The sequence below is a fragment of the Sander vitreus genome, chromosome 14, assembly GCF_031162955.1.
Source record: "Sander vitreus isolate 19-12246 chromosome 14, sanVit1, whole genome shotgun sequence".
Lineage (NCBI taxonomy): Eukaryota > Metazoa > Chordata > Actinopteri > Perciformes > Percidae > Sander > Sander vitreus.
In genome coordinates, this window is record NC_135868.1 from 13773642 (window position 1) to 13799390 (window position 25749).

General features: G+C 39.2%; 1 protein-coding gene across 1 annotated transcript in view; it reads left to right on the forward strand.

The window, feature by feature from the left end:
• The window catches only part of csmd3b (CUB and Sushi multiple domains 3b), a 397291-nt gene extending 376179 nt beyond the window's left edge, over positions 1-21112 (forward strand). The window contains exons 59-72 of the mRNA XM_078268303.1: positions 1542-1724; positions 1900-2076; positions 3772-3951; positions 4508-4681; positions 4807-4980; positions 8799-8872; positions 9920-10031; positions 10132-10311; positions 11947-12006; positions 12837-12995; positions 14100-14236; positions 14445-14532; positions 15213-15348; positions 15981-21112. Of these exons, the coding sequence (XP_078124429.1) occupies positions 1542-1724; positions 1900-2076; positions 3772-3951; positions 4508-4681; positions 4807-4980; positions 8799-8872; positions 9920-10031; positions 10132-10311; positions 11947-12006; positions 12837-12995; positions 14100-14236; positions 14445-14532; positions 15213-15348; positions 15981-16140 (1994 nt within the window). The 3' untranslated portion in view covers positions 16141-21112. The remainder of the gene's footprint in view (positions 1-1541; positions 1725-1899; positions 2077-3771; positions 3952-4507; positions 4682-4806; positions 4981-8798; positions 8873-9919; positions 10032-10131; positions 10312-11946; positions 12007-12836; positions 12996-14099; positions 14237-14444; positions 14533-15212; positions 15349-15980) is intronic.
• Positions 21113-25749: the final 4637 nt, after the last annotated feature.

Below are 25749 nucleotides of genomic sequence, written 5' to 3' on the forward strand. Positions count from 1 at the left end.
CAGTAAGTCCCTGGATTAGATGAGTGAGAAGGTTATAGCCTTGTAGTTTTTCTCATCCAGCTTTATGAGAACCTGCTAACCTGGGTAAAGGAGCTTCAGCTCAGTAACCCAAGCCAGAGTACAGCCAAAATCTTTCCATCAGATAGATGTGTGTGTGTGTGTGTGTGTGTGTGTGTGTGTGTGTGTGTGTGTGCGTGCGTGTATGTGTGACCGATTAGTGGTTGTTCCAAAGTCACCTGAGGGAAACGACAGAGATTAGTTTTCACAATGCTTTGTCCCACAAAAACGTGCACACATACGTGCACGCACATTCAGACAGACAGACACACACACACACACTTGCAGTGACTTTAGGTAGATTGGTTTTTCTCCCTGTTGAGAACAGATACACCTGAGGCTACATGTGTGTGAGCATCCACTGGGAGTTGTGTAGGTGGTAGTGTCTCTGAAGATGTATGTGTGTTTGTGCCCTGGCTGATTGGTTCCCAATATTCAGAAGAAAAAAAAATCATTCATCTTGTATAGTCCATTTCTTCTCATTTCCAAGCTTTTAAAGACAAATAATCATGACACAAAACAGTAAAGGCTTATTTTGTCACATCTTTGAAATCCTGAGGCTTTACAAAAGATTTTATGTCATTATGTGTTGTGTGTCTGTAGTACTGTATGAGCAAGCTCAATTTAGCAGCAAGCCTCTAAATGTTTGAAGGGTAGTCCAAACTTGTCAAAAGCATGAGGAAAATCACAAAAACATTGCAGACACATAGGGAAATTTTTAAGGCGGTTGTTTATCAAACAAAGTATTTTGTTGCACACCTTGAATTAATGGCCAATAATGGATGAGAATGGTGTGAGTACATTTTAAATCACAGTAAAACAAATGGTAAAATAGATATATATATATATATATATATATTACTATATATGACTGACTATATTAGTCAGGTTTTGACATTACTATATGCTCACATAAGCCAATGCAAATTGTATACCTTTATAAAAATAGGCAATAGTGACCAGAAATGTTTGGCTTGTACATGTGGGTGACAATGTGCGTGAATGTGTGTGAAATTGTGTGGGTTTTCCCAGGAGAGTGCTCTGTCAGGCAGAATTTGCTGACCAGGCAGCTCTGCAAGGGCAGAGGGAGGATCACTCTCACACACACACACACACACAGTGCCACCCATCAGCACACATACACACACTCTTAAGGCAAACGTACTATATGCCCCTTGTCACCAACATATGTGTGCTGTCCACTACTATTTGTAAGCAGCCATGTCATACTTGAGTACCCTGAGAATGTGTTTTATATTAAAACTGGAAACAAATATTCACCTCACACTGCTGAGTTCATGTTACAATGTTGATTAATAACAGTAATTGTTTAGATAATGTTTTGCTTCTTTTTTCTCTTCTCTATTTGGTTTTTTATTGTAATGAATTAAAAGTAATTTTTTACATTTTATCTTTGATGATGTCCAGTATTCTAGTTTTGAAGTCAGGGACCTAACTCTGTCTCCTTGTTTGTCTCTCTGTAGGCGACACTGCTGGTTCCTGTGGCGATCCTGGTATTCCCTCCCACGGTTTGAGGGAGCAAACAGATTTCAGGATCCGTTCCAAGGTTCACTTCAGCTGCTCGGAGGGCTATGATCTGATTGGTTCTTCAGAGAGGATGTGCTTCCCTAATGGGACATGGTCCGGCACACAGCCCTTCTGTAAACGTAGGAAGATACCATTTACTTAATCTCAACCTATTATAACCCAGCACCTTGACTCTAATCTGGTTTATAGATCAACCCATGCACTGCGCAGTCTTCTTCAATAATAAGTCATAGTGCTGAAACTCATTGAGATGCACAAGGCTTTCTCTCTCTCATTATTTCATTTTTCCCACAGCTGTCCAGTGTGGTAACCCTGGCACTCCCAGTAATGGCAGAGTATTTCGTTTGGATGGAACAACATTTTCTCACTCTGTCATCTACTCCTGCATGGATGGCTACCTGCTCACCGGCACCACCACCAGGCTGTGTCAGGCAAATGGGACCTGGTCAGGAGCACAGCCCAACTGTACCAGTAAGATCCTGTTGTATATTTAGGGATGGTTTACGGACTGATAGATCAGTTTATAGATAATTTAACAATATCTAATGTTCCATAAGTAAATACAGTTTTCTGCAATTCCCTTTTTTTGTTTAACCTTATTATTTTGAATGTAAGCTCATGCATAGGGTGACGTGTAGGCTAAAGAGCACTGTCAGCTTTATGTATTACTTATATATAATCAGGGTTTTAAATCCTTGCTTTGCAAATTATGTTAAGTCTGCAACCCATAAACATCACCAAACTCCTGATGTGTGATTATACGGTTTCCTTTCCAGCCTTTTGCGACCCTTTGCATTTTATGCCCTGTTTTAAATTATTCTGTGACAGTATAGGTCCTGAGTAATGAAATCAGCCTTGACTCTTCATGCTTCCACTACAGACTTTATAGAGTGACATGAATAACCTTGATCGTTGTTTACTTTAGATAATTTGCTTTTTTAACTCTGTAAATAACCATAAAATATAACATTCTGTTCCCATATCAAATGTGACCGAAGCCATGGTTAATCAGTGCTGCATGTTACACAGGCTACAAAATCTGCATGTAAATTGGCATATAACACTAACAATTAACATGGAGTATACTTGCTTACAAAATACTTTGTTAAACACATTTCTACATTGTGTCACAAGGTGAAATTTGTGTAGCTTGGAGCCCCAGATGAAGGACTTGCAGTAGTATTTCAGTGTTTTCCAATTTTCAGTGACATTCCTGACTTTAATACACTATGCAAAGAAATGAGCTTTAAAATACCGAGCAATAAGTAACAAAGAGATAGAAATACTGAGAAACCACGTTTCTTTGATACGCGGTCCTGGAAAGAAAAAAAGTTTTTGAAGAATTTCCTGACTTCTGTCACTTTTACAATAGATCACAATACATCTATTAACAGCCATGACAGGATCAGGGGTGGGCTTAAAAGCAATTAAAGTGCCTATTAGACTATGAAGGACAGTGCTTCATAAGTGCAGTCTGGGGAATCCTAATGCTCCTTAAAAGAGTCCCAGGACAACCTCAGCCGTTTTTTAATATCACTATTGTTTCATTCACAAGAAGTAAAGCCCATAACTGAATCTGAAGAGATCATACAGTCTGATCCTAGACTCACCGTCCACTGTGATTTCCAAAACTTAAAATTACACAAATAGGTAGACGTATATGGAAGTATGGTTAGTAAAGATACTATGCAGTTCTAGTGAAGTCATCTCTTGGATCACAGCAACTTTGTTTAGACTGGGATTACATTTTCTGACAGTTATAGACTTAACCTTGAATTTAGCTATTCTGAATTTTGCTATATATTTATCAGAGCGTACTTTCTCGGTCCAGACAGTTTTGAAAAACAGTGATAAAAAATGAGATGTGCAAAAATAAAACAACTGACAGATCCTTTTCCCCCTTTGTCCCCCACAGTATCTATTATCTTTCTCTACCACTCTCATCTGTCCATTTCTGTACTTCTGCCTCCTCTACTGTTCCTGTCTTTTTTTTCTCTTCCTTTTTATCTCTTCTTGCGCAAACACGCATGTATGCAGGAGTAATAAGCCCTTTTAAATATATAATATATAGTATATATAATATACTCGTGCTATAGCATGACCTGTAACGTAATCTTAATCTTCATCCCATCTCTTCCTCTCCAACCTGCGTGTCCATCTTCATAGTGATAAACTGCGGGGATCTAGGTGTGCCAGCTAACGGCCTTCGCTATGGAGAAGACTTTACAATTGGTCAGAATGTTTCCTTCCAGTGCCAACCAGGATACAGAATGGAGGAGGATGGATCACCTGTGAGGACGTGCACCCAAAACGGGACATGGAGTGGGATTATGCCTATGTGTACAGGTAAATTGTTAAATCATCTTAAACTATTCTTGGCCATCTTTAATTATATATATAATTTATCTGTAGATTATATTATAAAAACACCACTAACACTACTTTGTCCAGAGGATGTTACTGGTATATGAAATGTCCCATGTGTACAGGTAGCACAGTACAGCTGATGTATTCATAAGTGAGCTCCAAGCCCTTGTATTACCCCAGCTATATAAAGACTGACACAGCAGATTCTGCTCTCTTTGCAGTCAGCGCCTCTGTGAGGAAAATCAGGAAATACAAACAAATCACATACTATACTATATAATAATGTGACATGTAACATCTTGTAATTGCCATGATTAGTTTGAACTGTATCTGTTACTGGACTTGTTTTATATTGTCTTCCTAGACAAGATAATTACATTTGTAAATTTGAATGGTTCTAAAATTATAAGATAATTTTTAATTTTACCATACTCCCTATCTTTACATGTATCAGTCAGTTTACAGGACAGTGATTTTCACCTGCAGCTGCTTAAAACTGGATGCACTTCTCTCTCTCGCTCTCTCTCTCTCATAGCGGTGACCTGCCCAGCTCCCCCTGTCATCAGTAATGGGGTACTACAGGGCAGTGACTTTGAATGGGGCAGCAGTGTGAGCTACAGTTGCTCACCTGGATATGAGCTCTCATTCCCCGCTGTCCTGACCTGTGTGGCCAATGGCACCTGGAGCGGCATGCTACCACAGTGCTTACGTAAGAACACGCACACACACACACACAAACTCTACATTTGTCCTAATATTAGCACTGGATACTGAAATGGTATTTTTTTGCGTGTGTGTGTGTGTGTGTGTGTGTGTGTGTGTGTGTGCGTGCAGCCAAGTTTTGTGGTGACCCAGGTACTCCAGTCAGGGGTTTCCGAGAGGGACGCAGTTTCATCTACCAATCAGAAGTTACCTTCAGTTGTGCTCCACCTCTCATTCTGGTCGGCACGGCAACTAGACTTTGTGAAAGTGACGGTACCTGGAGTGGTACGCAGCCTCGCTGTATCGGTAATTTCAATTTCATTTACGTTCACTTGATGACCAGACAAAACTATCCAAATATTTTTGGGAGTGCTTCCTTTGAACTAGAAAATCTGATGATGTATTATTAATTACATTATAGTTATGTGCACTTTTGCTATGGCCAACAGAAATCAGTTTTAGTTTCCCTTTATTTTTTCACATCTATCATGCAATCACTCAATCTCAACTGCAAGAATTTATGTTGAAAATGACTTTGGGTCTTGGTAGAACTGGCTATCGTGCCATCTTATTTTGTGATAGAAATATGAACATGACTTTTCCTCAAAACCGTTTTTTTATTTAACAAAAGAAGCCAAAGTTCTCAAAGGTGATATGTTTGAACACAAGCAGCCACACAAGAACTTTGTATAATAAATATTTCCCATAATTGGCAACATTTTGATTTAGATCAGTATTGATCTGATGAAAGAATAATAAACAAAAGCATGAATCTGACCAGACATTGAATGCCAGCTTTTGGTACTTGACTGTTTTCAATACTTGGAGCAGGTACTGTACATTTTCATCAGTACCAAAAAAGTATTGAGATTCAAAAACCCAGTCCCATACTGTAGTTCTTACTCAACTAAATTAAAATATACAAGTCAAACCTGAATTAATTTATAAATTAGGACTCTCTCCCTAGTATTATGCTGTTCAACGAAGTCTCCAACTTCTTAAAAATACAGTACCAAGGCTTTTAACCCTTACCGAAAATATATTTAATATTATACTGATTACTTTTTTAATAGTTCCTGACTATATCATTAATCATTTATCCTCACATAACCTAGAGCACAGTCTGGTATCCTCAGGCAGGGGTGTCTTACCCACTTCAAAGTCTCGGGTTAAACTGAAAAGGCGGTGATTTTTAGTCCGCGAGAGCCCCCAGACATTTGAATGTTAATTCTCAGGAGGTAAAATAAGTGTCATATGAAAGCGTAGTATTTTAACATTGCTGTACATGTTTTCTGTTGATTTATATTGGTATTGCTTGTTTTTGACATGTTTACTTTCCTGACTGAATATTTGTGTGGGTTTGTAACCTATGAAACATATTATTTAGTTAGTGAAAAGGTGTGGCTAGCCTGCCAGTTTATTATGGTGTATTACTGGTCCGTGGCTCACCAGGGAGCCTGGCCTGGTGTCTGATGTTCCCCTGCCTAATGAGCATGGCAATTACTGACCCATCATCGACGGCCACATTTCAGTTTACTCATGGGTTTACTGCGCAGAGCAGCTACTGTTCTGTCAAAGTTAAAGTTACACAGACTTATTGGAATAATAATGAATAGTGACTGGAGGCTCATCTGAGACAATCTTGGAGGCGTAGGAGGACAAGCCTTAAAGGATTCCACTGATGTTAGTGAAAGTATAATTTCCAAATTGGCAACTCTTCCTTATAAAACTGCTGCTTCTCTCACTGTTACCTGTAAATATAATCAATGTCTTAGATGTCCTGCATTTTACATACAGTAATGATTCCAACTTTTAAATACAGTGTAAGACAACATTACAAGCAGTCCAATGTTGTGGATGACCTGTATTTCACATAAACTGTTTTCACATGGATACGTTTTTACTATTTTACTGTCACCCTGATGTCCACTGGATTTGGCTGCTTTACTTTGGGGTCTTATATGGCTAGGGTGACCAGATCCCAACAAACCAAATGTTGGAAAAAAAAGTATGTTTGTAGAGACAAAGTGGGACATGTTACCAATGCTGGGAGGTAGTCTTAAATGATGCTATAAAGTCTATCTAACTTAAAAAAGAAACATGTGTACGCTACCCCTTAGCTCCTAACATCCATATGCTATGCTGTCTGGTTGATTCAGTAGACTATGCAGGTTACATGTTAGGTTTCATATTCCGCCTAAATCTGCATAGCTTGTGACTTAATGGTGACTCGCAATTTTCCACGTTTGGTGTAGCAAAGAAAGTGACAGGTTAACCTGCACAGTTTGATCAGTATCAAACAAAACCCCCGTGACGACAGCCTTCCCTGCTTTTTTTCACATCCATTGGATACATGCTAGATTTAAAGAAAGCATCTGTCCAGCAGTGGTTTGACTTTTGAAAAGATAGAGCCACACAAAATGCAAGACGTCGTGATGTGGGAAAACGGATTAAATAGTGTAGCAAAAGAGTGGCAATCCTTTTCCACAGACTTGACAGGATACATTACATTGTTTTATTATGTACGTACAGTAAATGCTAATTAAATGTATCTTTAGTATGAATAAATTAATTGTTAATAAATATAGGCATTTATATACATCCACGGGTGAACTTTACGGTTCAAAGTTGTGAACTGCTCCAACAACAAATAGACCACGGGCGTGAAAATAGCTTAGCAGAGACTGATCATTATTCAGAAAACCACTATACTTTGAAAATGAAGTTCATAAACCCATTGTGATGCGTTCCTTTAAAGGAAATAAGGAAATAATTTGCTTGCACTAATCAACTGAATTAATTTACTCTGAGAGAAGGGTTGTATACAGCAGTTTGAAAAAAAGATGTATGAGTCATGTCTATTCTGATCTAAAAAGTAGGGATCTTATATAGGAACCCCATTTCAGAAATGAAAGAGAAAGTGCTTGCTCATAAGCGAGACACAAGTACACACTGAAACTTACAGTATTTAGTAAAAGGCTTCCAGAAATGGGCATCCACATCCAACTTCAAACAAACTGCTGCTATCCAGGGATTAAAAAGAAAATGAGAAGGGATATTCAGCAGACATTACAAATGGTCCCACTGGGTCAATTCACCACCCCATGTGATATGTAGAGCACCACTTCACACGTCTGATTCAGAGCAGGTGCTTAAACATCAAGTATGGTGATGAATTGTAATAAATGGGAGCTTTTGTAATGTGAACAGACACTTGACTCTTTGTTCCTTCATAGCACTCAATAAGGCATGCTTACAAAACTTTACAGCTGCTGTGAAGTCGAATGTTCCTTGTGAAATAGACAATCTAAAAATAGAAGGCTCCCTCTGAAGTGTTACTTACAATCTATAACTACTGAAAAGTAGAAGAAGTAGAAGTAGTTAGAGCATAAGTATGCTGCTCAGGAAATCTTTCAGTTCTATATGGGGACTTTTTTTTTAAGACTGAGACTATGAAACAAACACTAGCATACACACACATCTCAGAGTTTTTTTCTATGATTGAAGTGAAGTGAGAATGTAATGTTGCATGTTGGGCTTTGTGTGTGGGAGCTTGGGTGATTTATTAGTGTGTGATTGCAGCTGTATGTTGGTGTGTGATGTGTATCACTATGTGACTGAAACAGAATGTGTTTTGAGCTGAAGCAGCCTGCTCTTTAAATAAGACAGATGAAGGGGGAGGTGGGTGCAGGGCAGAGAGAGATACAGTAATATGGAAAGAGAAAAAGAGAGGGGGAGAGAGCAGTTAGACAGGGAGACAGCAGTGAGAGAGAGAGAGAGAAAGAGGGCAGTTAGAGAGGTGTAGGAGAGTGAGGCTGAGGGGGAGAGAGAGAAGTGTAGAGTGAATCTGTCATTTCAGAAGCTGTATTGAATCGAGCTCTGCGTCAGGATGTGCTCTACATGCTGATGTTCCTGCCACACACACACACACACACTCAAAGCTTGCCCTGCTTCGTTTTCTGAAAAAGCACTACTGCCCCCTGGTGTCCTGCTGGGATATATACCCTGCTGTTACCATGACAACAGAGGAGAGGAAAGGAGAGTTAAGGGAGGACATATAATGCTACTGCTAATTTATCTTTCTTTTAGATTCTGTGTGTAATTACTTCCACACTTATTTTCAGAACCGACCAAAACCAGCTGTGAGAACCCAGGAACGCCACGCTACGGCTCCTTAAACCGCACCTACGGTTTCAAGGTAAAATATCTGCACTGACAAACTAACTCTTATCTACTTTCCTACCCACGTAGTTGACTTACTGACACATAAAGAAGCTGTCATTGTAGCTCATTTGATAGTTAGAATGAAACTTCACAATCTATCTAATTAAAAAGAAAGTGAAGGAAAGGAGGAGGAGAGAGACAGAAGAAGAAACTATAGCCTTTGAAAACTGTTGTTCACACAAAACAAGACATTTGAAGATGTGAACTTGGACATTTAAATATGTCAAACTTGATTAATAGGGAAGTTATTTTGCAGATTAATCAGTTGTGAAAATATTGTTACAGTAGTTGCAGCCCTATTTTCCCCGAATAGCCTTATACAACCAGTCATATTAAAGGGCTGCCATGGAAAGGGCGAGAGAGGGGGGGCACAAATTGTGATTACATGGTAAGTATATTAAACCCCAAGGCTGTCAGGATGCCCTATGACTCAGATTTCTTCTCCCTTAATTTTAACCTTTGTACAATAATATTATGCTGTATGTATGTTACAGCAGTTACTGGTTGCTGTAATCATTCCTCCTGCCCCTTCCTTTGTTTACTTCACTGTAAAAGAGGGGGATTCACAAATCCCTGTTCTGTGCAAAAATGCTTCAGCTTTGTAAGGTGGTCAAATCAAGTGGGGATCTTCGTCAGGCAGTCGTGTGTTGGTTTATTGCTGGTGCTGTGTCTTGGCAACAAACCCCCATGCAACTACCAGGAAGTATACCCCTCCACTGTGGTTCAGCATGGACACACTGGAAACAACCATAATGCTGGAAACCACTTGATTTGACTTACTCAAACTGCTGAAGTCTATATTATCATATTATCTTGGGCTGAATGCATTTGTGCACAGAACTGTGAATTTTATTTCCTTACAGTGTAATTGTGTGGACAGCATGGTATGATCACGACAACTCTCGTTATCTGTATGTGTGTGTGTGTGTGTGTGTGTGTGTGTGTGTGTGTGTGTGTGTGTGTGTGTGTGAGTGCGCACACGCTTATCTCACACTCTCTCTGTCTCTCTCTCTCTCTACAGGTGGGGAACGTGGTGTCATTTCAGTGCCAGCCAGGTCATTTGATTCAGGGCTCTTCCTCTAGAACTTGCCAGCCTGATCTAACGTGGAGCGGATCACAACCTGAGTGCATACGTAGGAAACATACATCCTATTATCTTGTCAACCTATCGCCCATCCATCCTTGTCTGTCAGATTCCTACTCCACTGTACAAATGTATTCTCCATTCTCCAGCCCATGCCTGTAAGCAGCCAGATAGCCCGCTCCATGTGGACGTGGTGGGGATGGATCTGCCTGGTTTTGGCTACACCTTGGTGTACAGCTGTCAGCGTGGCTACTTCCTGGCGGGAGGTTCTGAACACAGAGTCTGCAAGAGTGACGGCACATGGACAGGAAAGATGCCTATATGTCGAGGTAAAAAACTACTTTTGTATATTTGAATGTTATAACTTTATATCTTTCTAGCACATTTGATTGAAGATCGTGTCTAGAATTAAATATCAGTGAACAGGTAGGAGTGTCAAGTGTGTCTTGCTCAAGGACACTTTGTCAGCACGCGTACTGGGGCAAACGGGCCATCTGGAGTAGGGTGAGATTTCCTGGTGGGCTGGTTGCTTGTATGGCAGCCCTGATGTAAAAAATCATTATTGCATGGTTTCATCCTTCATTAGATTAGCATATCCCAGGTCCTTACAGGTGAAGTTTTGATCACATGACATGACGCTCTTGAGCCAAAAATGACAGACTTAAACTGTGACCTGGCTAACAGATACCTGTTAGGGTATTCTATGTGATCATTACTTTACCAAAGAAAGTGCACAGTATCTTGGTTCCATACAATAAAATCCCAGCTTCAGTAAAAATAAAAGCTTAAATATTCTAAAACTAAGTTGTATCTCTCATAATACTTTTTGCCCGTTGTACATATTATACAAAGTGGGATGATCTGTATCTTGGTTTTGTTAGGCCAGACTGGGTGACATTTCCAGGCCTTTATCTATTTAGTTTTGTTTTATTCCAGTCCACCAGTGCCTTCTTGTTTTGTCTATGTTAGGGAGTACTTCAATTACATCAGTACTTGCCAAAACAATCTCACCATGATGTCTTTTCTGTTCTGGAGCTTTCAGTCGTATCACACAAGCAGCAGACTGAGTTTGCCCAGCTGCAAATGGAATTGTAGATGTTTAAATTTCCACTTTTCTGAGCACTTAAAGGACCTCTCATCCACGCTGGCTTGAAAGTGGAGATTGAAAGTGCCTTCCTGACCTTGGAAACAGTTGTAGACAAAACAATCTCATCACAAGGTCCATTTAGTAGCTCTTCTGTTGTATCACAGAAACTAGTGCAAATAGCAAGGTGTATGTTCCCTAAGATGCACGTGTAATGTCAATTTTTTTCTGCACATTAAAAAGCTAGTGTTAAGTTTTGTCTTACTCGTCAAGAAATGTTAACAGATAAATTTGTGGACCCACCTTTGTGCAAGGAAAAACTTCAAGCTTCAACTTTGAAATCGTTCCAACAATGCGGTCAACCTTTTGCCCCCAGGTAATCTTTAGAGTTGAAGCACTCTTTAATCCAATTTGAGATTCTAGGACAAATACCCTCTCCCTTGCTTGCCTTTACTTGTTGGTAAAAATGGCTGCATCTTGAAGTGATGAGAGAAGCTGCCCTGAATGGTTTAACCCAAAGTGTCTTCAGGTCACTTTTAAAAGGATCCAATATGCACGACAATTATTGGTCATGAACTCAATTTGCATTGCCTACAAATAACCATTAAAGAGCCTTATATTGGGTGACCCTTTTCAACACACTTGTACCTCATTATGCACATGTTTGACTAATAGTTACCAACAATGCATCCTAATTTGGTAATATTATGTGTGCTCTCCTCGGCATAAACCTAGTGTCTTAATCAGCTGATGGACCCGTAAGTCAAACAAGATGCAAACCAAAACCTTTTAATATCTTCCTATACTTTGTCCTGACCGCTCTGCTCATGTGTTTCAATGGGACCTTATATTTCACCCTCTGTCTATCTTGTATGTGTAGCTGGAGAGAAGAAGAAACCTGTGAAACCAGCAACAGGAACTCCCAGCCCCAAACTAAACGGTCAGTTCTATTACAGTCCTTTCTATTCCAGCCTAGTAGAGTCCCGTCATTCTTTTTCTATTCTTCTCTTTTCTTATCTGTCCTACGTTTGTATTTTGGTCTGGTTTAGTTTGGTCTTGTCTGCTATAGTTTCATATATTCTGCTCTGCTCCTGAGCACCCCGCTCTGCTCTGTTCCACAGTGTTGTTTGTCTTGGGTTTTTGTCGATTTTATTATACTGTTCTGCTTTCCATCATAGCTCTAAATAATTTATTTTTCCTCATTACACATAGAACGGTGAATTATCTACGGTGGTGTTCTGGTTTGCTCTGTGCTGTTTTGTACAGTTCTCTATTTTTCACATCTGCTCTGTTATGATCCGTCCTATTTTGTTGTAATTTAGTTAACTCTTTGCTTGTCGTTGCACGTAAAAGAGTTCCTATAGTTACTGTATGCACAAGTTTCATGTAATTATCAAAGCAGGAAGCAGCCATTGAATCTCATGAACGATTCTGCCTAAAGCCAGGCATTCATTCTTGTTTCTTACTACATGTGCTACGTATGGATACAGGGTTATAGGCAATCTGAACTTCTGTGTATTTACATATTTACTATGTGTAATACCAATTAGGCACATGAGAAAAGAAGAATCAACATGTGATCTTGTCATCTTATTTGTGTTTTTCTGCAACATGTTTATTTGATTTAACTAAACTGTATAACATCTAATACTATAATGTCAATTTTATTATATTCTTTTCTAATCTTTTCTCTTCTATTCTGTTTTGTTCTATTCACTTCTGTTATATTCCATTCTGTTGTGTTATATTGTCTTTTATTCTGTTTTATAGTTCCAGATGATGTCTTTGCTCCGAACTACATATGGAAAGGTTCCTATAATTACCGTGGGAGGAAGCAGCCAATGACATTGAGCATCACCAGCTTCAACTCCACAACAGGAAGAGTCAACGTCTCCCTCAGTAATGGCAACATGGACCTGCTCCTATCAGGCATGTTGGAATATGGATAATTAATTATACCCTGCATACTGTATAGTATCCAGTACAGTATATGTGACTTTACATGACCGGACATGTCATAGTCATAGTGCGTGTCATGATTATGCTACAGTACGTCATGATTTATCCATTGGTAAAACACTAAATAAACACCTAGCTGTTCTGTATAATATGGAGCTCCTACCGTAAACACATTTCCTGAGACTCTTTAATCATTTGTTCGGTTTTCTAATGGTGTCCGGATTTCAATAATTTCCTAGAGCGACCAAGCTTATTTTTGAATGTTTTTACTGTATTTCCTCCCCAAACTAACGCATACACTTATTCACACAGACATCCTAGGGTCCTACAACAGCATCGGCAGGGGGTTAAGACCCTATTAAAACACAAATCCTGTTGAATTGGTTCCTGGTGTAAGCAGAGTGCACAAACACCACTTCACAAAACCATGCAGCTATCAGACTTTTAACATGCATCTTCTGGCTTAAAGGAGCAGCTTTACTGTAGATCAATAACTGCTAAAGCTGCCCTCACACAGACACCAAAAGGCCAGGGCCAGGTTCCATACAATTCAATGTTTTTCCTTTTAGGATTATTCTTAAGATGTCAAGTTTTCCTAAAGGTGTAGGTCAACATTTCGGGAAATACACATAAAATGAGAAGACGATATCAATCTTAGGTCAGTGCATTAAGTATGAAGCTGGTGTGAATGACAAGTTCAACCTAGCTGAGCATAAAGACTGGAGGCATGGGGAAACAGCTAGCCTAGCTATACCCTAAGCGAAAATAACTGTACATTTATGTCGTCATTACAGTTTGATCTATTTCTTGACTGCTGTCTAGCAGTTTTATCGAGATTTCTTTTTTTAAATCAATGTTTGTTGATTCTATTTTACAGCTGCATTCAGATTTATTTTTTCCTTTTCATCTTTACGATTTCCAATTGGACAAGATATATGCATCTTGCCGAAGAGGACACCAGGGGAAGAAGAAACACATGCTGAGAGATCTAACGATCTGTAATAACCCAGCCATTGTATTGATGTGTTTCCCTCTGTTATATTGCAAACCAGTTATTTATTCTGTCCTCTCCAGGAGTGTATAAGGCTTCTGAGGCAAGGCTGTTACTGCTGATGTACCAGGTGAACTACGCAAACCAGGGAACCCAGCTCAAAGATTCAGCCCTATCTCCAGCCAAAATCATAGATGACTCCTGGACCATGGATGGATTTGTAAGTATCAGTGGATACAGAGCAATTAACTAAATTAGATTCAGTTGAGCTAGATCAATATATTAATCAAATTCTGAACTATGTCTTGAATTTGTTGACTTGTATGTTGCCGTGTTGACACAAACCCAAAATGTAACCAAACGTCCTTCTCCTATAACTGTCTGTGTCCCATGTTTTCATCCTTTTTTTAATCTCTTTTCCTCTCCAGGTATCAGCAGAGCCTGACGGTTCTAGTTACGTATTTCAGGGTTTCATTCAGGGAAAAGACTATGGACAGTTTGGACTGCAAAGACTGGGTAATTCTCTCTTACGTTAAGTAACAGTATCGCAAAAGTCAATATGGACTGTAAATGATAATTGGAAAATCTGATGAACTCCTTTCAAGAAGCTCACTAATAGAGAAGGTGATCAGGAAGCTTTTCTTTCCTGGCAACAGTGACCTTTTTGCTCACGCTGAGTCAGCCTTGCGGTGGACACATTCTCACCGAGAGCAAAGGCTGCTCTTCAGATTTGATGTAAAAGGACTGAACTCCATTAACCTGCATCTGAAGATGACTACCATCTCAATCAAATAGAGTTGAAAGCAGCCCCTCATTTTAAGTTATCAGTAACTGATCTTCAGTGATGCCAAAACAGACTGGCCAAAAACAAAATATTTTGGGGATAACAACACATTGAACAAGATCTGACCACTTCTCCAGTCCCTGGACATCTTGCAAGTGTGAAAAAAATGTAATCCTAGAGCATCCACTATTGACGAGAAGATATCATACATACTATACAGTACTACTACAACTAACAATATACAGTACAGTGCAGCTATTGCAGGAAGACTTTATGTAAAACGTGGAACACTAAAAAAAAAAAAAAAAGAGGCTTTTTTTAGAGACCAAATTCACAGTTTTTGAATGTTATTCTATCATCCAATCTAATGGTGTGGATGGACAATGCCAATGCATTTCCTTGTATGTCACAGGTCTGAATATGTCAGAGAGTCAGAACTCGTCACCCCCTCAGCTTGGTACCAACAGCAGTTCTGTGGCTATCGCTATTCTGGTGCCTTTCTTCGCTCTAATATTCACTGGCTTCGGCTTCTATCTCTACAAACAACGGTATGTGCTAAAAAAAAAAAAGTGTATCCCTTTTAAGTGTGTTTCTGTTAAATCTCTGCAGTAGAAAAGAATGTGTTCCTGTCACTGCATTGTTAGTTTACCCCTGTTTTTCATTATTGTCATACAAAAAATGTTGAAAGGCATTGTTAGCATTTTAAGAAGCTGTCTGTTTCACAAAAACAGTAGCTGCCTCAGTGGTTAGATTGTTGAGGTGGTAAGACACATTCAAGTCACTGTCTTTGCAAAATGTACGCTGCAAAACAATTGTGTTTAGGAGGTGTTAAATTGGATTTTTTTTCAGAGATATGATTCTAGCACAATTGACTGGTTGTTTGCCATTGTTAACATCTATGCAAATAACTTTTGTTCTGCTGTTAATATCTCAAGAAAAAGCTTGCTGAAGGAATTAATTTTGGATGGGCTGATTGGAATCTTACTAGGCTTCCTCACTCACACTCTCTCTAATCCTTCTTAAAGCTTGTTTACTATGCATCATCTCCCAAGATTGCATTCACTCACTATTGTCTACTGGCTACCCAGTTATGTTAATATTAATAGGCAATTAGAACAATTGTATCACTCTAATGGTGTAGTTATATATATGTTTTTTTTACTGTTTTGTTTTTCCGCAGAACCACACCAAAAACACAGTACACAGGCTGCTCAGTCCATGAAAACAACAACGGCCAGGCTGCCTTTGAGAACCCCATGTATAACACCAACGCCAAGGCTGTGGAGGGGAAGGCTGTTAGATTCGATCCGAATCTAAATACTGTGTGTACCATGGTCTGAGGATTGGTTATCCTCATTTGAACTGAATGACTTTAGACATCTAATGGGACCACAATTGGTGCGAGGCTGTGGAGGGGAAAGCCGTATGCTTCGACTCAAACCTCAACGTTGTCAGCAACACGGCCTATAAATTACAAAAGACCTTCAGTCCCACTTCAGAAACCTAAGCTCCCCAAGCAGAGTGAAAAACCAAAACCCTGCGTTGCTCCTTTCATTTACAGTATTTTTGTATCCACAATTTCAACAAATGTAAACACAAAATGTCTGCTACCTTTGACGGATGCAACACAGCCAGAGTGAACTCACAGTGCCATGTGACTTCAAGTGAAAGAAAAGTATGCAACCCAACGGAAAACTATACCGGCTATTATTCATCTCCAACCCCAAGACTCAGCTGGTCATGGATAGATTCAAATTTGATTGTCAACCAGACACAGCCATTGTACTTCAACCTCTTACTTAACCCCGCTCACAGTCCCTAATACCAGTAGTAATGATATAGCCATGACCTGCTTGACGGTCATCACGACATGTCACCATAACCCAATGCAGAGCTTTGTGTTTCACACAGAGCTTTGGAGAGAAGGACCCGCTCTCAGCTCTGTAACCGTTAAGAGGGAGATCACATCATCAGTGCTCTGGCCATGGTCATACATCATGGAGATAAAACTACACTACAAGAATGGGTTGATTTCATTTGTACCACTTTGTCTCCCCGGCTGTACTGAACAAATCCTTACTGTGAGAAACGCAGACACAAAATGGCCACAGATGGGAAAGTGTGACATGAAGAAGATGTCACGGAAGACACTGTGAAGCAAAAAAACGGTTTCTGAGTATCTGGTTTCAAAACTGACAGTAAAAGACACTGTCATCAGCAGACCATCAGTTAACCAGACTGACTAGTTGTGAACAGGAGCCTATTTCTAAAATGACCACTGAATACAACACCCTCGCAACCAGACAGGACAACCTGCTGTCTCCATGACAACCAGAGGCTGGTTTTACCAGTCTCTTGTCTTTTTCTATGAAAGCAGACTCTAACACAGCTAATGCTAGCAGACAGTAGCAAAAGTTGCTTTGAAAAAAGACTAACTCCAAAGCAAAGGATAAGGGCAGCCCTGGAGATGCAGCTATAATCCTCACTGAACTGGGATTAGAGCAAAGCAAAACTAAAAGGAGTCCAAAGGGGAGCTAGCACTAATAGAACAGAAGGGGGGAGACTGACTCATTTAATGGATAAACTGCTCCTTCACATCCAATGGATAAGAGAGGAGGCTGAGGAGACAGAGACAACCCCTGACTGAACTGGAAGTAGTGTGAGGGAGTCATCAAGAGGAAAGACGAGATCTTAAAATCCTAACACAGCCAATCAGAGCCTGTCTAACCTGAAATCAACTACTGAGAGAGGTCAGCCTTCTCCCTACATAATGAATCAGATCAGACAGAGTATGGCCTTGAGGAAAGATGTTCCTGATCCTGTGAATTTAAATGGATTCTGATGAGAATGAACGATGCTGAATGGATACAGAGGACTCTGATGGACTAGCAAAGCAAAAGACTTTGAGGAACAGAGAAAGCTCTGGCACTAAAGCACATTTGGACTAAAAAGATGGACTAACAGGGACAGATAGAAAGGTTAGAGAGAAACTGACAGGATGAATGGCAGACAGGAATAATGACAGGTACACACACTAACACAAATCTGGAGAGACGGAAAGACAGATGGTATTAAGACCAACAGGTAGACACACAAGGAGATAGACAGGTTCAAGACAAGCAGGGTCTTAAGACTGTTGCAGACCACCGTCCACTGCTTCAACTTCCCAGACAGATTTAAAGTGTAAACACAGATTAACAGGCTTACAGACGGACCGACACAGAGACTGATCGACAGGAGACACAGACTGACAGACAGGCTAAAAGAAAGACAAACAGGGTTGTAGCCCTACGATTGTGGACACAGTCCCACTGTAATTCTGCACTCTGCGAGTGCTTATCTTCTTTCTTTCTTATTGCTGCAGAATCTTCTGATCTGTAAATCTATTGCATATATATTCTGGAGCATTCACCACCTATATTTTTGTGCTATATATTTACCACTGGGGGAGGGGGGCTGAAGGGGAAAGATGGATTATAGCAGAGTTTTTTTTTTTTTTTTAAAGAAGAAAAAAAGAAATATCAGAATAAAAGATATTACAACTATGTGCTGTTCACAGAAGTCACACACAGTATTTTGTTTCCTTTGTAACATGGAATAGTTTCTTTTCATTTCCTATGTAACGTCAAGTTCCTCTCATCACCACTGTCTTTCCCATCATTAGTGTCAGTGGTATTGTTGTTGTCATTATTGTTTAGATACAAGGTTTGCCAGCAACAATCATGCTCTTTAAATTTAATGTTTCACCAAGCATTCATCACAGGTGGCAGATTTCTAAACCATTAACAGATGGAGTCTGTGCTATGGCCATTTTGTTGCCCCTTCACTAGATCTGTTGGCTACTACACATACATACTGTACATGTCCTCCATAATTGTCACCTTTGTGACACAGACATTTTAATGATCTGCTGGAAGAACGGCACTGTTTGCTAACCTAACTGGCGATATGATGCCACCAGAAATTTGCACATCAAAACTCTTAAGTTCAAAGATGTCAACAAACTTAGCGTTGTCATGGCAACACAGAAACATCCCAGCTCTTGATGGAACCCACGTGTTTAAATTACACATGGCCAAACTCCTATCTAGCTCCGACCCTGGTTCAGGTTAATGTTTTTCATTGTCTCTCACAATGCCAGGCTAAAATTAGAAACATAAAATGATATAAATGATAATAGTGATAATTGCTGGTGAACTGTTTGTGGATGGTGGTCTACATTGAAGATGTTTCGACCCACGTAGGAAATTTGTTTGCCAGTTCATTGTTTGTATTTTTTCCGTCATACATTTTAGGATGTTTTCAATGGGTTTGTTTGTGAAATATTGCTAAAATGATGATCTAATTAAGTTGCAAAATATACAGGTTTTAACCATGTTTGTTCATAAAGCATCAAAGACAAGATCTGTAAATCTTGCATGATCATCACCTCCAGGTTTTATATCACTGAGTCTTGGTTCTAAAGGTTTCCCCCTCTGTGAAAGATGTGTTTGGTCTCACAAATCAATACTGAAATGTCTGAGATCACGTGAATTCTGTTTCTGGTTAGATTTAACCAAATGAAATCCACATCAATTATAACACATTATTTTCAAATCTTTAATTTGAAATTGAAAGAAAACATTTGTACTACCTTTGGTACTTCCTAAGTTATGCACAGTAGATTCTAATCACAGTGTTTTGCTTGTGTACATTGCATTTCAAAAAGCTAAAAGTCCTTGAATGTAATTTATTTCAGAGACACTGAAGCTTTAAGATGAGCTCACCATTTAGGAGAAGATCTTAAGATTTCACCTCGACAATTAAGTAAATCTAAACACAACCGCGGCCATTAATATTTCACCTCGCTTTTGCTTATTTTTATTTCTTGAAAATGTAGCCTTATAATCTCAGCTCAGTGTTGCTTGGCTGGTAGCTATTTCTTTTTTTTTTCAGATCTCATTTACAACCTACTCTTATTACATTTTGTACAGTTGACAACCTTCACTGTATTTAGCTCCTGTGAGCCACTGGAGGCTGTCTTTACACAGGTTGCTGGTGTTTCTGAAGGTTTCATGTGCCGTAAGTAAACCACTGCTGAGAGAAGAGAAACCAACATCCATATACCATGCCTATATTAAAGGTGCACTATGAGTTCCTGCATGTCACTTCTGTTGACGTTCCAAGTAAATACCAAACAAAACAGAGCAAGCTCGCCCCTCCCCCCATGTTTCCGTAACTGTCATGACTAACTGACTAACTGTCACTAACCCCCACCCCCTCCCCCAACCATATTGTCGGTGATTGGCTGGAACGTGGTTTGTTGTATTTTGGTGCACATCCTGTGCCCCTAGTGTTTGTTTGACGTTTACGACCCCTGTGTTGTCTCCCGAGACCGGGCTTTTTCACGGTGTATTCAGGGGGCAGGCAGCTAGCGGATCAAGGAGAGATGCCTACGATTTGAGACAAAAATGAAATCGCGCTGAAACCATGCAGGAACTCATAGTGCACCTTTAATTGGTTTCCACATGACAGGAATACATGTATTAATGAGCATGAGTCACTGTTTTTCAGGTTTGGTGCCCATTTCAGAAAAAAATATCTTATTTGTTTTGAAGAACCTGGTTTAAAGGTTTTAAACTGAAGTAAGTGAGTTTGGGTCCCACACTTGATGAATGCCAGTTGTTTTTAATGAGTGTGGGTGTCAGGGTGAGCGCAAACATCTGCTTGGCTTTAAGAACCCCTGCTGACCTGACCACAGCCGCCGACTGCAACCAGCTGACAGAAAACTCCTTTTAAAGTCATCACTGATTTAAAAACAATGGTGGCTGCAGCTTCATTGTTTATAACTGTCCCACACTTCATGGCTATACTGATATTGTTTCTTATTACAATTTAAATTGATTGTTGTTGCTGCTGCTGTTGTTGTTGTTGCTGTTGCTGCTGTTGTTGTTGTTGTTGTTTTCGGTATGGATCTGACACAGTGCCTACCAAAAACCATGGGACCCTCCCTGTCATCTAAACATGTGCGCTCTTTCAAACACATACACGCTCACAGACACATACATATGAACACACACCTGCTCTAGCGCTCCCCTTCGTCAGAAGTCATTTTTTTCTAAGCTTCAGTCTATTTTGCCACAAGCTTTTCCTACTAACTGACCGCAATAAGACCCATGTGATTTGAAGGACTTAAAGCTGTTCCTGCCTGGGGACATTGGAAATATTCACCATTTGAAAAAAAAAAGATGAAATATAGAATAAAAAAGTGTTTTGTACAGAAATATATTTTTATGATGAAATTATTTGTAAAATGTATGAATCTATTATGTAAATTTTCAATGCAATGTAAGATTAAAAAAGGCTAATTGCTTTTGTAAAAAACAAAGTGTCCTTTGTTTCCTTTGCTGTCTTTTATACTTCAGATGACTTTCTGTAAATGATAGTGTAACCACTTTAACTGATTTATAACAAGAAACCAAAAACATATACAATACCTAAACATATTGTCATTTATGAGGAATGTACACCACAGTGTTGTGTACATGTACATACAGATTATATAAATATATTAAGCCTTGTAATGTGGAATTTAAAAGTTGTGACTGGAAATCTAGTTTCAAAGTCAGAGAGGGCCTCGAAGGGGAAATACTGCAGGCACAAAGTGTACAGAAATTGATATAAATACAGTGTAGCTATCTCACCTTGAGTTGAACTCTAAACATCTTAGATTCATTCACAGTAAAAGTCCTTATCACTGGAATGCAACATTATTTTTTATAGTGCACCTGTGACTGCTGGTCTTACTTTCTGCAACAGAAGTAGGTAATAGAAAAGCAAAATGCAGTTGTTACAGGAGATATTACAAACCTTGAGATTTTTAAAGCTTGGAAGTGCATGCCTGCATTTTTCTTCCAAGATTCATAGTGCAAACCCATCAATGAATGAATGATGCTTACCAGTATCCACATTGTATATTTATAAACATTGAACTGGTAATACTGTAAGAATCAAACAGAGCAGGTCGACCTTTACAACTACCCACAGTCCCTGAACATTTAGTTTAAGCAGGCACTGTCATTACACTGGGGAATGAGACGGGCAAGCTTATTCAGATAAAGCAATTTGAATACAGTATATCAGCTAAGTTGATGTCACAGGCAACCTGAATAGACAGCTACCAATAATTTGCTGACCCACCAGCTACTGGTTTTAGATGGCAATGAAAAAGCAGTATTTCAGATTAACTGATACTTCGAATTGAATGCCTTGCTTAAATCTCAAGCAATCTCCAGGTGCATGGTTGACACTAATAATGGATTGCAATGCTGAATAGACATTTTCATTGGTGTATACATCAGAATGTACAACTTAAAATGTACCTAATGTGGCACATGTTCACAATACATATACAGTAGAGATACAATTGAAATCAAAAGTGCTTATGACTTAGGTCTGTTTATACCAATATAAATGTTCTGAGCCCACCTGTTAGCTACCCAAATGATCCAGCAGGTTGAACAGGCAATGCATAAACCTTGCACTACCATATATATATATATATTTTTTTTTTTATGCAAACATACAGAACAGAGAAATACAAACTGAACAAAGAACAAAACCTGTCACCCACCCCCCACCCTCTGTGGTCCCGAGGAAAATAAAACAAATAAACAAACAAACAAACAAAAATCACACCTTGCCTAGTCACTCTCCTCTAGTTCTTGAGGCGCTGAGGTCATTGGGTCTGATATTTGTGCTGCTGCGCCTTTCCATAGGTTGATAGTTGATGATTTGGCTTTGTTAATCCTTGCTGTAGAGAGCTCAAGCATAGCTATGTCCAGAAAATACGCCAACCACTGTTTTATACAAAGCCAGTGGGGGGGGGGGAGGGGGTGTAATTAAGAGTCATCGTTCAGTAACAAAACAATCAGGTCAGTAGGAATTTGATATTCTATCACATTAGATATTATTGATGTTGTTTTATTCCAGAACTCATGCACCTGTTCACACTCCCAGACCATATGCAGAAAAGTTCCAGTTTGTTCAGGTTGACAGAACGTGCAGTAGAGAATGGGAATGACTCTAGAGACGTATCTCTCCTCTATCCTTGAAACACATAATTCCATGTGCATTTCATGTGGCATTTGAGAAGACCAAACAGCAAAATGTTTATTTAACAGAGCCCTAAATTACCTTGACTGACCTCTATTGATGACGAGTAGGAATTGCATCAACACTAACTGAACTTTTCTCCTGCTACAGTATGCAAGTCCCTTGAACAGTCATATCCCTCCTACCTCCATGAGTGATGACTGCCCTGTAATGGACACAGTTTCACAATCTGGAGTGATTTTATCGTTCAATTGAGACACCTGTTAAAGAGGTATGATAAATCACAAAATTACTGCCCAACCTAAATGTAGGCCCACAATAATTTCCAAAATATAAGCCTTCCATGACCTACCTTGGCCTATATTTTGGGAAAGAACGAGCTCAGAAGATTTGAAAACCTAGAATTACTACTGACCAACTGTGTTTTTTGTGTGATTGCTATGTCATTGCAATGCTTTTTTTTTTATTTCATGCTGTGCAATTTGGAACATTATCTCCAAATCCTGTATTGTAAAGATTTGTACAATGTTTTCGTTCTGACCTAGAAAACAGCTCTGAGAAGGTTGCTGAGAAAAAAGATCTTACCACGTCCATTTAGTAGCTGTTCCTTTTGATTATATCACATGATCTTCATCAACATGGGCAAAAGCCCCGAAAGTGTTCAGAAAAAAAATGTTAACACCTATGATTTATTGACCACTAGGCAAACTGCATCTGCAGATGAAGATCATGTGATATGATAGAAATTTGACCTTGTGGTTATTTGCTGTTTTACTAAGTTGTTGCTGTTTCTTATTAGGTCAATGTCAGTGATGTGTCACATTGCTTATTCATTTACATGTAGCACTAAGACAGAATGAATATTAAGACTGATTCCCAACCAGGGGTACTTGTACCCCAGGGGGGACTTTTGCTGTTGCCAGGGTACTGTTAAAAGATTGTGGAGCAGCTCAAACAATATTTTGATTTGATTTGATTACTATATCAGTTGTAACACTTGAACACTAAATGTTGCAGTTATCTAAGAGTGCTTGGAAACTAGTTAGCAAGCAAACACAGAAGTGTAAATAGGTATTCAGCTAAAAGTATGGCCAAACAGTTGAAATAGTTAGCTAAAAGTATTGCATAAGCAGCTGAAAGGGTTGGCTAAAAGTAGGCCTTCTGACTTAACAGTTCAAATAATTATCTAAATGTAATGGATATAATGGTTGAAACATTCATGAATCTAAATATTGATAGTTCAATTGATTATGAACTCATGCACAATATCCACTTTTATATAATGAATAGTGTTATACGTTTGGAAGGGGCACGTGAGTTCATCTGACAGGGCTGTGGGGGTACCGTACATCAGACCAAAAAGGTTGGGAACCACTGTATTAATTAAAAATTGAAAAGCACAAACTGGCCAGTTGTCAGGTTACTCTCCTTCGTAAAGCAACTTAAAATTGGTCTCTCCCCCAGTCACTTTAAGGCTTTGTTAAATTACTTCTATGTATCTTCTTGTGTCTGTTTTACCTGTTAACATTTTATTGTTTTCTGTTGTAATTTAAATGCCATTGTAATTATTATTGTTATATCATTTGCTGAAATGCATGCTGTGCACTCAGCCCCAATTGAAAATGAGGGTCTCCCTCAACGGGCCTCGAGTTTTAAATGAAGGTTTGAAATGAAATGAAATGAAATGCAACTACGTCATAAGGGCGACTACAGGTACATTCTCCTTTCCTCGTGAGAGCCAAAGGCTGCTGGTGATGTGAATAGAATGACAGTTGTTATCTATACTTCGAGCTGGATGGAACCCTTTCTCTAGTGGATTTGTTGTCAAAATGGTGAGTCACTTTTGACATTTCTATTCTGCTGCTGTTGATGGCTCAAATTGTTGGCAGGTTTTGTGGTAAAATGCTTCAAGTTCTTTCACTGTTCCATCTAAGTTATGCTAATTTAGCTGCACACTGTTGCTACAAATTGCTTTTTTTATACTGTCTATGTTAATGTATTATTCGTACTAATTAGCTTGAGATTTCGAAATACTTCTCTGTCATGGTCTCACTCTTATTGCAGACCGTTGTAACGTTACTGGAGTGAAGTATAATGTACAGGGTCTAAAACGTGTGTATTTTCGTTATTGGTCAGTAATGATATTTACCACAATAGTAGAGTCTAGAGATACTTGAATTTGACATTTGGTGTGCTATGCTTTGTGCCTTATATTGTATTTGCCGTGCATGGCCACTAGATGGCACCACATGACCTCTGTAACTCTGAACACTTCTGCCTGCAGGGTGCATGTGTTGTCAGCATGATACCTTACATTAATCGATTTGAGATGATGTAGAATACAGTTTAGTTTAGACCTAGTCAATTTGTAACACAACATTTTTCAAAAAGGCAACAGGAAATGTATCTGATGAACCAAAGAAAACATGACCTGGAATTGGAACATGTTACACTGTTCTTATTTCCTTTTTGATGATTCAGTTTTCAGTAACTAATTGAGGGTTTGGTTTTTGCTGGATTAAGATCAATACGTTTCATCTCTCTGTTCAACTGGGGCATTCTGGCCTGTTTTCTACTATCTGCTTTAGATATGAGTCCAGTCATATGAAAAAATTAGGACACCCATGCTAAAGTTGACTAAAAAGAGGATGGTTTTATGGAAAGTACCCCATGCCAGTCTCTAGGTATGGTGAAGGGTATGTGATGATGTGTGGTTATTTTAATTCCAAAGGCCAAGGGAACTTTATCAGGATGCATAGTATCCTGGATCCATGAAATAACTGGCCTTTAAAAATAAAAATCTGCCTGCCTCTTTGGGAATTTAACATAGGGGTGTACTTACTTATGCCCCCTGT